Here is a 15,229-nt window from a genome sequence, read left to right on the forward strand (position 1 = left end):
GTACACATTTATAAAATCTGTTATGAGACGAAGTAGCCTAACATCTCTAAACTTTATGTGATTGTTCTTATTACCCAAATTATAGCATGTTTCAGAACATAAATTGTAAATAGTGATTTTTGTTTCTGAGGATTATTATATTGGACCAAGATCTCTATTTTGATTATTTGAGAGAAAAAAATATTTATTAGAAGCATTTTTAAGTCATAAAGATTTCTCTCAGGGCAAGTTATAGCAGATAGAGTTTTAAAACAACTATGTCATTAATTAATTATAGCTTTAAATAACATTTATAGGCTATCAACTCCCAAAGTTTTTTTTCTATCCCAGATCTTTCCCCTGAACTCCAGACTCACACTCAACTACCTGTTCAGCCATTTCCCATGGCGTTTATGTATGATGTCATCTCAAAATTAGCCTGCCCCAAACTGAATTGGAATATTGCCTTCCTGAAACCTGTTCCTCCCACAGTCTTCCCCATCTCACATAATGGCAACATAATCAGTCACGGTGTTTGAGCCAAAAAACTTGGAGTCAGCTTTGTCTCCTTTGCTCTTATACCCCACATCCAACCTATCAGCAACCCCTCTCTGCTCTGTCTTCAGAATATATCCAGAATCTGACCCAGTACTTCATTTCTCAGTCCAAACTAACAAAATCAGTAAAATTTTACACCTAAAGGATTGCAATTGTTCCCCCTCTGCTCTCTGATTCCATTCCAGTGCCCTGTAGTTTGTTCTCAACACAGCAGCCACAGTGGTCTGAAAAATTAGTTGGGTCATGTTACTCATCTCCCGTTAACTTCCAGTGGCTTTCCATCTCATCAGAATAAAATCCAAACTCTTGAAGATCCCACAAGACCTGTACAATCTGCCTTCAACGTGCCCTTGCCCTTACTTCTCTGACCTCATCTTTTATACCCCTTTTATTTCCTTTTCTGGAGATGTATTTGTCTCCTTGCATTTCCTCCAACATCTTGGTCCAACTCTTATCTCAGGTTTTTTCTCTTGCTTTTCCTTTTGCTTAGACTGCAGTTCTGTAAAAATATCAGGATTGAAGGAGCCTCTATGCCTTTCCAGACTTTGCTCAGACATCATCTCCTTATTGAGGACTTTCCTGTCTTCCTTTTTTGATATTAAAATCTGTTCTTCCTCAACCCTCCCTGTACTCATTTACTGATTTATTTTTCTCCTTAGTACTAGTCAAATATTTGTCATGTATAAAAAATAATGGCCTATTTAAATAAAGATCAAGATTTTATTTTAAGGCTTTATATAAAATGTAGAATTAGATAATTTTGGACTACAAATGTTGCCTTAAGTTATTTGGGCAGCTTCTAGGCCATGTTTATCCAAATAATTCTCATAGTTTTTCATTTCTTTTTACATGTACAATCATAGCCAGTATGGCAGCCTAAGTCCACATAATAAAGATTTTTGCTTATTTGATGGACATCATGCACATTGATCCAGTTGTTTTAACAGGTTGTAGTTGTGTAGAAATGGTAATGGAAGTTTGTACTTTGTTTCCCTGGTTTAAGAAAGCAATGAAGTAGGACTTGTGGTTACTTAGAAAGTGGATGGAAAATATTCCCAGCTGAAAACCTAGAAAGCAATTATAGATTAAATATTGTCAAGGAAATGTACACATGTACTGATATTCAAAGAAAATTTATTTGTTGTTCTTAACCAATGCTAAATCTAGGATCTTATGTTTTATGGATTTCTCTCAACCACTGGACAGTCAAAATTAGAAGAAACAGTCAACGACAGGATGTGAATACAGTTGATTTTGATGGGAGTCATGCTTTTTCCATTAGTTCCATTTCAGAGTACTTCATGTTATATTTTTTTTCCCTGACCTTTCCAATTTTGAATTTCATTGAGTAACTAATTTTCCTAAAATTTGCATTCTCATGAAGTGGTAAGGAAGTACGTTTATATTTGATCACTGGGTTGCTATTTTCTATAATGGTAGTACCAATAGGCTTGTGAGGTTCTTGGCTTGATGAAATTAACTATAAAATTCTTAAAATTCCAGGCTACTGTTTTATATTGTCTTTGTTCATGTCATTTTCAATTTGATGCTATTCTTTGAATATCAAGTACCCATTTTTTTCCAAGATGCCCATCAAAAATTTGAGACTTGAGATACTTATATTTACTTTATTCATATTTTTTTTCTGGAAGGAAATATATTCTCTAAACATAGGCTTAAAATGGCAAAACATTTAAGTTTTATTATAGAACCCCTTGGGGGGAAGTAAACTCTAAGTAGCATTATGGAACACTTCCCATGTCCAGGAGTATTTAATGTAAACTGTACAACTATAATCTTACATACTTGTTGTTGTTAGTACCATTGAGTCAATTCCGACTCCTAGTGACCTTGTGTACAGAAGAGCAGAACCCTGCCTGGTCTTTTTGCACCATCCTCTCTCATTCCGGCACTATAGCAGACAATGGTCTGCTGCTATTCACAGGGTTTTCATGACCAATTTTTTCAGAATTGAGTGGCCAGGTCCTTCTTCCTGGTCTGCCTTAGTCTGGAAGCTCCAGTGAAACCTGTCCACCATGGGTGACCCTGCTGGTATTGGAATACTGGTGACATAGCTTTCAGCATCACAGCAACATACATCGGCCACAGTATGACAACCGACAGACCGGTGATGTGGTTCCCTGACGGGATCCTAAGCACCAGACCACCAGGGCTAGCTAAAGCCACTAGACCACCAGGGCTGGCTTATGTACATTTAGTTGCAGTTATTTATGTATTAAAATAGTTAATTTCTCCATTTTGCACTTTTTTTTAAACTATAAAGATTAGATTACAGAATACAGAAAAAAAGTGTGGTAATTTCAGCTAAAAAGGGTTATGTTGGGACATAGGAAATTTATGTGATTTCTGTTGAGACTATTTGTGCCACATAGTCATATAAAGATGGACTTCTATACCTTTTTAAATATGGGAGAAATTAGGTCAACATATTTTATTTTCTAATACTTCATGTTGTTTTGTAATACAAGGATAGTATTGTAGCATATGTGTGTTTGAAATAAATGAAGAAATAGTATCAGAGGAAAGACACTAAAATATTAACTTTTAAGCCTTTTAGTAAATAGCTCACATCTAGGTTACTGCATTTAAGCTTTAGTTATATTGTCTATGCAACGCAAAGAAAAAATTATTAAAAGGGAAAAATGCTAATGATGTCAGTATATTAATGTCAAGTTGTGCTACAGGGTAGAAATGGAGCAGTGAACATGAAAATAAAGATTTGAGACTCATTTGGTTGTTTAAGCTGTTGAAGTTCCAGGAACCTCCTGGGTTTGTATGTACCTAGGATAACATAAGAATATGCCGGAGAGGTAGCTAAGCATTGCATAATTTTCATGGATGATATCTAATGGATGCTTAGAGAGAGAAAACTGTTCAGTCTTCTACTCTACTGTAAAGAGATTTTCCAGGGTAGTCAGAGGAAATGGACAACAGCAGTCAAGTGAATTATAACTCTGGGGAAACATGGGTGGCAATCACTGGAACTAATAGAGATGCTCAGAAGGTTAAAATTTTGAGGATAATGCATTTAGATATTATTTTTATTGAGTGCTTAGTATATGTTAGACATTATCCTCAGAGATTAAAATGCCTTATCTCATTTCATTCTCAAAATGAGGTTAAGTTGAAGAAACTAAGTCTTAAAGGTGTAAGTAGCTTACCCGAAGTCATACAGATAATCAGTGCCGAACTTAGGTTATAATTTGAGCAGTTCTAAATGGAGAAACTGAGTTATTAATTGTTGTCTGTTCACATCATAGCCTATATTTTAGGCTAGTAAGAGCTCTTGTGATTTTGAAATATAGCAGGGTATTGGTGGTGATTAAATTATAGTAAGAAGTCACTTCCCTCTCATTTTTTTTTTTTTGTCACTCCTACATCCCACTACCACATAAACACAGTAGCACTACTGGAGTTTTGATACTTATCTAGAGCAGCAAAGCGTTTCATGACTTGGTGGGAGATGGTTTATAATTCTTTCTGTTTTGTTTCACTTTATTTATCTGTATAGTGATATGCTTCATATATGGCCTGTGACGTGAGGTACAAGGTAAGGATACGTGACTCCCTAGAAGTCAGGAAATCATCTACTTTAGGAAGGCCACTTCAAACCTGTGTTCTTTTCATACCTGAATCAAATGGAAAGAAGACTTGGAAAGCTCTTCAAGGTCCTGTTTTTAAAGGTCGCATCCAACCCTCTTCGTTTTTCTCTCAGACTGGTGGCATAGAAGCTTCAACTCTGAGGCAGGATGTAGCTGCTCATTCATTCATTCATCAAGCATATCTCTCTTGATTATTCACGATGTGTCAACTGCCATGCTGTGGACATACTACCCTGAACATCAGTAATGCTGATGTTCACTGTCAGAAGGTTTAGAATCTGATGCAGATGTTAATAAATTATAAGCTTAGCAGAGAGAGAGAGAAATAATATGTATTAAGTGGTAGGAGTATGTAACAGGGAACTAGTAACCAAAACTTAGATATATACTGTGCCTGAGAGCATACAGCCTAGAGTGAAAATTAGATAATTAAGAAAGCAAACAAAATAGAGTGTGGAATTATCCAAAGGGAATATAGGGCACTCGGGATGACATGAGAGGGCCACATAACCTAGCCTGGGAGAGAGAAGTAACAATTTCCTGAAGAAAGTCATGCTTAGGTTGAAATCAAAAGGTTGATTAGGTCTAGGTCTATGAGGTTTCAACCCTGGCTACCCATTAGGCTCATCTGAGAAACTTTTAAGACATGTGAATGCCTGGACCCCACTCCAGTCATCCTAGTTATTAATTCTTCAGTAGGACGCAGGCTTCCCGGTTTTAAAAGTTCTCCAGGAGATGCTAATGACAGTTAGGGTTGAAAAATCAGTCAATTATCCTTAGCCAATTGAGGAAGGATTGGGAAAATCCCCAATAAAGGGAGCACAGTACATTTTAGAAAGTGAAAGAAGTTTATTTCAGTTGGAGCATAAAATTTGAGGTTGGGGAAGTGGATAGAATTTAGTGTAGCAGTGAATTCATGGTGAATTGATTTTTCTCAAGAGGTCCCCAGCAGCCATGGTACACCCCGGGAGCATTTGGACATCAAATTTATTAAGTGTTGATGTCTTGTCAGGCAAGCATGACTATTTTCATTTCCTTGGACTCTGTGCCCTCTTGTATCTGTGCTGCCATTTTTGATATTTCTAGTGTCCTCCTCTTCGCTGATGAACTTCTATCCATCCTTCAGGACTCAGGTTAAAAAGACCACCTAGTGGATGATATCTTAGCCTTTGTAGGTCATACAGTCTCTGACATGGCTACAGAACTCTGTCATTGTAGTGTAAAAGCAGTTATGGATGATATGTAAATGAATGAGTGATGCTGTATTCCAATGAAAACCTCATTTGTGGATGCAGGAATTTAAATTTCATATAATTTTCGTGTATCACAAAATATTATGCTTCTTTTAATTTGTTTCAACCATTTAAAAATGTAAATCCATTCTTATCTCGCATACCATACAAAAATAGGCAGCAAGGAAGTCTCAACCCGTAGGCATTGTTTTCCCAGACACTCTTCAAAGGCATTGTTACAAATACCAACTCAGTTCTCACAAAAACTCTTCTAGGTGAATATTTTTGTTATTCGCATTTGCAGATGTAGACACTGAGGCACAAAGCAGTTAGATAATGTGTCCAAATCACACAGATGCTAAGTGGCAGAGGTGAGATTCGGAAGCAGTCTGGCTCTTCAACACTATGCATCGCAGCCTTTTACTACTGGTCATGAGAGTATGTAGAGAAATTTAGAGGAAGAATTAATTAGAGAGGAAACAGTCATTGTGTCACAAACAGTCACAAAGCATTGTGAGATGTTAGATTTGTAATCTGTATGATCACTGAAGGCAACAAGCGAGAAAGGATTAAAGACCTGGGAGAGATGATCAATGAGCGAGTGGGGTGTTCAAGAGATCAACAGAACACAATGGAAAAGACATACTAGGCCCTCAAAAAAAATTTTTTTGTGAGGAAAGTTAGCCCTGAGCTAACTGCTTCCAATCCTCCTCTTTTTGCTGAGGAAGACTGGCCCTGAGCTAACATCGTGCCCATCTTCCTCTACTTTCTATGTGGGACGCCTACGACAGCATGGCTTGCCAAGTGGTGCCTTGCCCGTACCCAGGATCCGAACCGGTGAACCCCGGGCTGCCAAAGCAGAATGTGTGCACTTAACCACTGCACCACTGGGCCAGCCCCTGGCCCTCAAAATTTTTAAGACAAGACAGTCCTCTGGACTTCAGAGGAAGCGACTTCTATGTATTTTCACGTTGTTATTTCACATTCACCCAACATTTTTTATGATCTGTGTGTGTGCATGTGTTTGTGTATACCTGTTCTCTTCTAGTGTGGGAAAAAAGTCAAGTATAGGCAAATAATTAAAACCTGTGGTGAAAAGCACTATGCCAGAAGTCAGCATATCTAACCCAGCTTTGGGCGATAGGGACTGCTTCCTTGTGGGGATTGCATGTCAGTTAACATCCTGCATATTCCTCAAGTGAGGTGGAGCAAGTGTTTCAGAAAGACGGAGTAGGATTTGTAATGGCCCAGAGGCAGGAGAAAGAATATGGTGTGTCCTGAGAGGTCTGAGTCCAGTATGGCCAGAGCACTGAGTGAGGAAGGGGTTAGGGATAATGAGAGAAAAGGATAGAGGTACAGTAGGGGTAGAACTGGGAGGATAAGTGGGTTTGTCCAGATCAAGATTTTATATACAAGGTATATGGATACCATCTGGAAATTAGTGGGGTCCTCTGGAGGAATTTAAGCAGCAAATTGACGCGAAACGTGGGGTTTTAGAAGGTCACTCAAACTGTGGAATGCAGATTGATGAGAAAAGGCCTGGAAAGCAGTTAAATGGCTATTATAGTAATGCACTGGGCACTGATATCCTATTCTCCCACTTAAAATACCTATGGGTATACGATAAAAGGCAGAAAAAATATTATTGAACAAAATATTATGCTGAATTGGATGCAGCTGAAATACTAATTGTTATCTGTGCCATCAACATTGGCAACATAGAAACAATTAAAATATTAAGGACATTTAAGAATTGCTTTGAATATGGAAATTTCACTTTTTATATATACTGAGGCAAGCCATAATAAATTACTGCTTTTAATCTTTAAATAAGTGCAGTTCAGTTAATAAAATATGTAGAGACTTCCTCACATGTGTGTGTGTGTATGTGTATAAAACCATAGAATACATGAGAATTTGCTAAATGCTATGATTATGAGATCAAATAACAGGCAGAATTTCAAAGTGGCTTAATTTATTATTTAGTTTACTTGACAGGAAAAGACTTTAAGACTTGATTAACTGAGTTTTATAGTTTTGTAACTTGACATGCCTTTTTTTTAAAAAAAAAAAAACAGTTGAAATCTTTCTTATATATCCCTAGTTTTTGGTTTTTGAAAAGTGAATTATTATTTCATATCATGTGTCTCTACAAGGATCTTTGTGAGGCTTTTTAAAAGTAGAGCCCTTATTTGAAATCTTGTAAAGGGAGTGTGTTTTTATCACTTTAGTTTCAAAGTAGGAAGGAACAAATGTGACCAACCTGTGCTCTTGGAAAAGGTCATCATGTTAACAGATAGTTTGGAGAGAAGGAAAGTTTGGTCCATTTTATGTATTATTTACCTGAGGGCAGTTGGGACTCTGACCATGGGTCTGCATCCTTTTCTTCACAGAAGAATGACAGCCTTCATAGCTGTGTTCATGTCTGTCCAGGAGTCTTTATCCTATTCAGTTGTACTTTTGCTAATAGCTTCAGAGTGAGAAGATAAGATAAAAAAAGCAGATAGGATGCTGTGGCTTTTAAAGAAACAGTCTCCTTCAGAGCAATTTATACCCTGAAACATGAATTGTGTTTAACTTAAAGCAAATATAAACATCAGGGATCAATTAACTGGCTCAAGATAATTTTAATATGTATATTTATGTTTTAAGTTTCTTTTTTGCGGTTTTTATTTATGGGGTACAGCAATGACGGCGGGGAAGTGGAAAAGGCCTAGGCTTGATATTTACCCAGACCTTAGCACAGCAGGGATAAGAACATATGCCGCGAGGTTTGTGAGGGTTAATGCCTGGGAAGAACTTACCCAGTGACTGGCACATATTAAGCTCTCTGGCCATGCAGCTATTATAGTTGTTATTTTCTTAATTTTATGGTAAGAGAAAAGAAGAAAGTAGGAATGGGCAGGTATCCTATTGGCCTAAAAACTTGGCCATTGCAAGCAAGACTAGTGCAAAAAAGGAGGTCTTGTATACCATTATTATTCTTTTAAATATTTGAAAGCTGAAGTAAAGAGTACCATATTTGATAGAGTTAATGATCCCTTTGAATTGTCAAATTTCCACAAAGAAAGGTTTTTTTCTTTTTAATAATTCGGAGCGGCCAGCCCCGTGGCAGAGTGGTTAAGTTTGCTGGCTGTGCTTCGGCGGCCCAGGGTTTCACTGGTTTGGATCTTGGGCGCAGACATGGCACTGCTCGTCAGGCCACACTGAGGCAGTGTCCCACATGCCACAACTGGAAGGACCTGCAACTGAAATATACAACTGTGTACTGGGGGGATTTGGGGAGAAAAAGAGGATTGGCAACAGTTAGTTCAGGTGCCAATTTTTAAAAGAAAAAAAAGAATTTGGAACAACGTGTACTCTGCTGGATTGTATGCTGATTTTCATTCAGAAACTTGATGATATAGGTAGACAGAGTCTTTAATGTTAAAAGAAAGTACATTTTGGGTCCAGCCTGGTAGCATAGTGGTTAAGTGTGTACACTCTGCTTCAGTGGCCTCAGGTTTGTGGGTGTGGATCCTGGGCACAGACCTAGTACTACTCATCAAGCCACGCTGTGGCAGCATCCCACATAGAATAGAGGAAGATTGGCACAGATGTTAGCTCAGCAACAATCTTCTTCACAAAAAAAAAGGAAAAAGAAATTTGTAAGAGGAACATTATATAAACCTCCATCCACATGTGTTTGTACCTATAAAAGTCAATACTCTTAAGATTTAATTGACTAAGGAAATAATATACATTGCTCACAAGCACTCATTCATTCCTTTGTTCTTTCTATAGCAGACTGATAGTTATTGTAAAAAAATATTAGTTTAAATTGCAATTTTCAAAGGATAACACTCTGTTGCAGGTCACTCTCTACTTTGTAGAATGTGATAAATTGTGGTGATGATATTTCATGATTCAAAAAAATCAGTCTGATTTTCATTCTCATTAAGTCCTCTCAGAAACAGTATATTTATAAAATATAACATATTCTGAAATTTGATAGCAATTCTATTTTTTAAACTAACAGCTGAAACTTTTCAAGTCAATTATATTGGTTCTCACTTTCAGAGAAGAGGTCTCTTTTTCTTTGGAACAAAACAGTGCTGTGTGCATCTATACAAAACTGCCTCCTACTACTTGCTGGGGCATACATCTTGGGGCTTATGTAGTGCCTCCTCAGTTAGAATCTAAGTATCTAACATTAAGACTACATCTCATTCATGCTCAGTGAGAGACTGGCCAGCATGTGTCCTCCTCTGAATGTTTTTATCTTTGAATGAAGGAGGAAAGCCAATAGAATCAGTATACAGAGTAACATGGATTCTAATGTCTGTTTTTATAACAATGCTTACACTACATGATTCATGTTTTGACTTGCTTGGGGAATTAAATGGATGTTCAGTTGTGGATCATGGAATTTGGGGGCCTAAAAAAATCAATTTTGCCCTTTTATGTCTGGTTTATTTTATGTAGTATAATGTTTTGAAGTTCATCCGTGTATGTCATGTATCAATTTCATTCTTTTTTATGGCTGAATAATATTCCAGATACATATATACCACATTTTGTTAATGTGTTCATGTATTGATGGAAACTTGAGTTGTTTTCACCTTTTGGCTGTTGTGAATCATGCTGCAATGAACATTGGCATACAGTTGTCTGATCAAACCCCAGCTTTCAATTCTTTGGGGTGTATACCTGGGATTGGAATTGCTTGGTCTTGTGGCACTTCTGTGTTTAGCATTTTGAGGAATATTGAACGATTCTATTTATATGAAATTTCTAGAATAGGCAACTTTGTAGAAACAGAAAGTAGATTAGAAGTTACCAGGGCCTGGGCAGAAAAAGAGAGTAGGGAATTTTTGCTTAATGGTTACAGAGTTTCTGTTTGGGCTGATTACAAAGTTTTGACAATAGAAGTGATGGTTACGAAACATTGCAAATGTAATTATGCTATTAAATTTTACACTTTAAAATGGTTAAAATGGCAAATTTTTGTTATATATATTCTACCAAAATGTAAAAATCTTAAACTAAAAAACATTGAATTGTATACTTTATATGGGTGGGTTGCATGGTATGTAAATTATATCCCAGTAAAGCTGTTTAAAACATCTAGATCCAAAGGGATCATGCTTGCAAAGAGGAAGTTGAAGATTCTGAGCTTATTTTATCTTACTGCTTCACGGTACCAGGAGGTAGCTAGAATGGATTGGATTTAGGAAATTTATGCATCTGCCGGCAAACAGTCCTATACTTAGGCTACCTAAAAGAGGGAAGAAAAAGGGACACAATCACTTGTCTCCAGGCACTTCCAGTCTAAATCATGGAGCATGAAAAAATGTCCATGAAGTTACTCTGGTAATTTAGAGGGTAAAAAATCAACAAATTATATATAGACACATACACTTATGCACACATGTACAGATACACACACATGTATACTTTGTGAAAAGTAACATGGGAAAGCACTCAAAACAAGGGTATTTTATTTTGTTACCTATTCTTTTTAACGTCTTTTAAATTTCTCTTTGTGTATACAATATGGCTTAGTAACTGCACATTTTACAATATTTTTGTATAACATTTATTGGAAATTTGAATTTTCAAAATCACTTTTGTTTGGATTATGAGTAGTAAATCTATTAGAAATTAATTTAATATATAAAGATGCTGGCTTTCACTTTAATTCCAAATAATGCTATTACTTGGAAAGATGAAAGATTTTATAAATTGTAATTGATATATCGGAATGTTTGTAAATTCATATATAGGTTCCATTAAATTCCTAATATACATATACACACACTTACACACAAATATATATATATGTGCAAACATACATATATATGCAAACCTTCAGTTTTGCTTTTCCATAATTTGTTCCCAGATTTAGATATTTTTGTTTTTGAGAAAGTTGTTATGGTTTATATTTCTACCCATGTTCTCCACCCAAATGTTAAGGAAGCGTGACAAGCGATAAATAGATTTGAGAAGTGGAACAATAATCTATTTCCTCTGTTAAAAATACTCATATCCGGGGCAGCCCCATGGCACAGCGGTTAAGTTGACATGTTCCCCTTCGGTGGCCCAGGGTTTGCAGGTTCCAATCCCAGGTGTGGACACGGCACCGCTTGGCAAGCCATGCTGTGGTAGGCGTCCCACATAGAAAGTAGAGGAAGATGGGCATGGATGTTAGCTCAGGGCCAGTCTTCCTCAGCACAAAGAGGAGGATTGGAAGCAGATGTTAGCTCAGGGCTAATCTTCCTAAAAAAAAAAAAACAAAAAAAAAACTCGTATCCATATTAGATTATTGTTCAATTATGTTTGTCTTATATTTTTTATTTTTCAGCTGCTCCAGTTGATGTACTAAAAGCTCTAGATTTTCACAGTTCTCCAGAGGGAATAACAAAAACAACGGGCTTTTGCACAAACAGAAAGAATTCACAAGGTTCAGATACTGCTTACAGAGTTTCAAAGCAAGCGCAACTCAGTGCCCCAACAAAACAGTTGTTTTCAGGTATGTTCACTTTATGACTACTATTCTCACAATGACTTTGCTCCTTATTAGTTCTTTTTATCATGATCTATAATGTACAATTATGGGGGAACATAAAATTCTTTAATATATCAGACACCAAATGCACGTGGTCCCCAGGATGACTTAATGAAAATAACTAATGATTTAATAATTGCCAATCTTAATTCAGCACAGTGGCAGAACATATACTTATTTGGAAATTTAGCACTTTTTTATTTTATTTCAAGATGACGACACATGAAGACGACGTTATGTCTAGCTCGTGCTTCCATATAATAATGTAGAATTTATGTATGGGAGAAACATGGCAACTTTGCTCTTGATGACTACTCAGGTCCATTTAATGGGCATGTGGATTTAGACATACTTAAAGAATGTCTTTCTAAAATTAACGTGAAGTTCTGTTGAAAGAAATAATTCTTCAGTGGATGTTATAAAGCAGATTATTTTGTATTAGTTTTAGATCCCGTTCTCATCTTAAATATAATTAAAAATTAGTCATATCTCACAGTTATTGGGAGACCAGGGCCTAGAGATTTTGTAAGTCTTTACCTAGTGTTATTGAAAAATACAAGTCCTTGCCTGCTATTGGACATGTCAGTTATTTTTCCCCATGACTTTACTAAGTTGAGTGTCCTCATCCTTACTTAACAGAAGAGAAACTGAGTCCCACTGAGTTTCTCTGACTTGTCCAAATTACATGGGGTCAAGATTTAATGCAGGGTCTTACCTGTTGCAAGGCCAATATTTTCTACATTATTAACTGTTCTCTTTTGGTGCTTTGAATCTTCTCAGAAGCAATTTATCATTTAAATTCTTTGTATTGTCCTATACTGTGTCCACCTAAAGGAATTTGTGTCCTGTTTTCACATAAAACTGTTCTCTAACAATGGAAAAATTATAAATCAAGGGACTAAAAAATTACAAAACAAGATAATACATTTCTCCTGGAAGGATATTTTAAAGTATTTTTGAAAAGACATTTATTTTGGTTATTTATTGACTCTTCCAAAATATTTCCTGTTTTGCAATAATTTGTGGTGGACAAAAGTAAGAAACGGCAAGTATAAAAATTGTCAATGCACAGTTTTTATGACTTTGAAAATAAAAAAGTGAAATAGTGATTATATCCATAAAATATTTTTAAAATTAAACTTAGAAGTTTTAAATAATAAAAATCAAAGTTTTTTTTCTATTTATCTGCACCCTTGTGCAGAAATAAGAAAATTGGAATTTTTGAGAGAGAAACAATAAATTAATGAAAAAGCTTAGAAATACTCAAGAGACTACTTTCTAAGTTTTTATACTCTGGCTTATCATGTCAGGGTCAGTTTTTCTGCCTTCCAATGTAATAGTTAATTTGATTAATTTGATCATTTCTGTTGTTTTGCTCTTGGAGAAAGAATACAACCTAGGCCTCTAGGCTGTCCTTCCACGCCAGTTAACAGAATTCATTTATATAAAAGTGTTTTTTCCCTTCTCATAACATTGTGTCTTAACCATATGATTCTAATGAGTATATCAGATAGAAAGAGACATCATTTTTTCCCCACACAAATGATTATAATCTTGCCTTCCTAGAGAGTAGAACTTCCTGTCAAATAATGCAAAATGACAATTAATAAAAATTGCTAATGGTATGTTCAGTGTTAAAAAAATCTAAACAGTTGTATATGTGAATATTCTTCTTTATAAAATAAGCAAAAAAGGATCTTCAAAAAATTATTTGGAATGCTCTTTCTTCCATCATGGGAAGACATAATACCAACCACTTTTCTAATGAATAAAGTAAGCAGTAGTATTGGAAACTTCAACACTGGGGTGGAGTTGGGGAGTTGTCAGCTAGTCATTGTAATATTCTGGTAGACTTAAGAAATATGTCCTCCAAAGTCCCAATTTGAGGTCTTTAATTTAAATGTCTGAGAACTTTGTGAGTGCGAACTGAATAGTAGCTGTAGTTTGCAAATTCTGTCTGCCCTCTTTAGAACAGCTGCTGTGGGACAGATACTCTGCAGCATACTATCTTGCTGATACTATGCAAGAAACTTTGTGTATATTGATCTTTAGCTTCATAACCATTTGGAAGGGGACTATTTAAATCCAAGTTATGGATTAGGAGTTTTGGAAAAGTGAATTATTTGAATATAATCACGGAACAAGTGAATGATGTGAAGCTAGGAGATGGTCCTTGTCTCTATTAGGCTAAAATAGGCTTTGCCCACTATACAAAATTGTCTTCTCTTTCCAGTTTAAAAATCCTCCTGCCCACTAAACTATGTCAGGAAGAGATGCTAATGAAAGAGAGACCTATTCTGCATGAAAAATGTTGACCAAACCTTAGAAAATTAAAATCAAATAATACATTTATTGTGCCTTTTTAAATCAAATTTATTCACAGATGCGGTATCTATTGATGTTAAAAACCCATTTTAAAAATCATTGCTGAATCTGATATACTCAGAGTGAATTATGGTTATTATTACATATATATGATTTTCATATATGATTTAGGTATACACACATATTGAAGGTAATACAGCATTTTTTTTATTTAACAGTGGTCATTTAGCAGAGGATACTTTATTCGTGCTTTCTATTTATCTATGTCAAAATATATATTATTTAAGTTGAAAACTTCCACATTTTACCTCTATCATACATACTGATCACTGCTATTGCAGACAAAATTTCGCATATGAAATGGTTGCATTTCTATTGAAGTAATATCTTAGTGACCTCTCTGACACGTTCAATCAGTATGAACAACATTGATTCGTGTCTCGTGGGGAGGAAACTAAGATGGGGTCCCTAGTTTAGACTGTGAACATTTTCACATCATCATGATTAGTTAGATAACTAAATTTTCTTTTTTAAAGGTCATAGCTTAAAGATTATAATTAATATCTTCTTGTTTAATTTTAAATTGGGATATGCTTCCATTGAAAGAAAATGGAAAGATTTTACTCATTAGTGTAGCTAGAAGTTGACAATTTTCAAAAGTTGTGCTGTAAAAAATGGATGATAAACTAAAATTTGTTATAATTGATTTAATCTTATATAAATATAGTATTTCTTGAAAGTCTTCCTTTCTTAAATGTCTCTATGTAGATATTATTTTATAGTGTTTTTGCAAAAATGAAAAAATATTGTTTTCCCCTAGCTCATAATATTTTAGCATCACTTTCTTTTTCAATATATGAGATATTCAATACACAAGGAATTCCTGTGGTTCTCAACATTCTGAGATACTCATTTGAAGAAAAGTTTATTTGCTATGGAGCTACTTCAGTAATAGGCTGAATTAC

The 15,229-nt window shown here is 35.5% G+C and overlaps 1 protein-coding gene across 6 annotated transcripts in view; it reads left to right on the forward strand.

Annotated features, from left to right (window-relative positions):
* Positions 1 to 15,229, forward strand: part of COL11A1 (collagen type XI alpha 1 chain) — a 197,539-nt gene that overhangs the window by 10,003 nt on the left and 172,307 nt on the right. For all 6 annotated transcript variants that reach the window (XM_070608147.1, XM_070608150.1, XM_070608146.1 and 3 more), the window contains exon 2: positions 11,736 to 11,903. In XM_070608147.1, the coding sequence (XP_070464248.1) occupies positions 11,736 to 11,903 (168 nt within the window). The remainder of the gene's footprint in view (positions 1 to 11,735; positions 11,904 to 15,229) is intronic.

Source organism: Equus przewalskii, unplaced genomic scaffold, assembly GCF_037783145.1.
Source record: "Equus przewalskii isolate Varuska unplaced genomic scaffold, EquPr2 ChrUn-13, whole genome shotgun sequence".
NCBI lineage: Eukaryota > Metazoa > Chordata > Mammalia > Perissodactyla > Equidae > Equus > Equus przewalskii.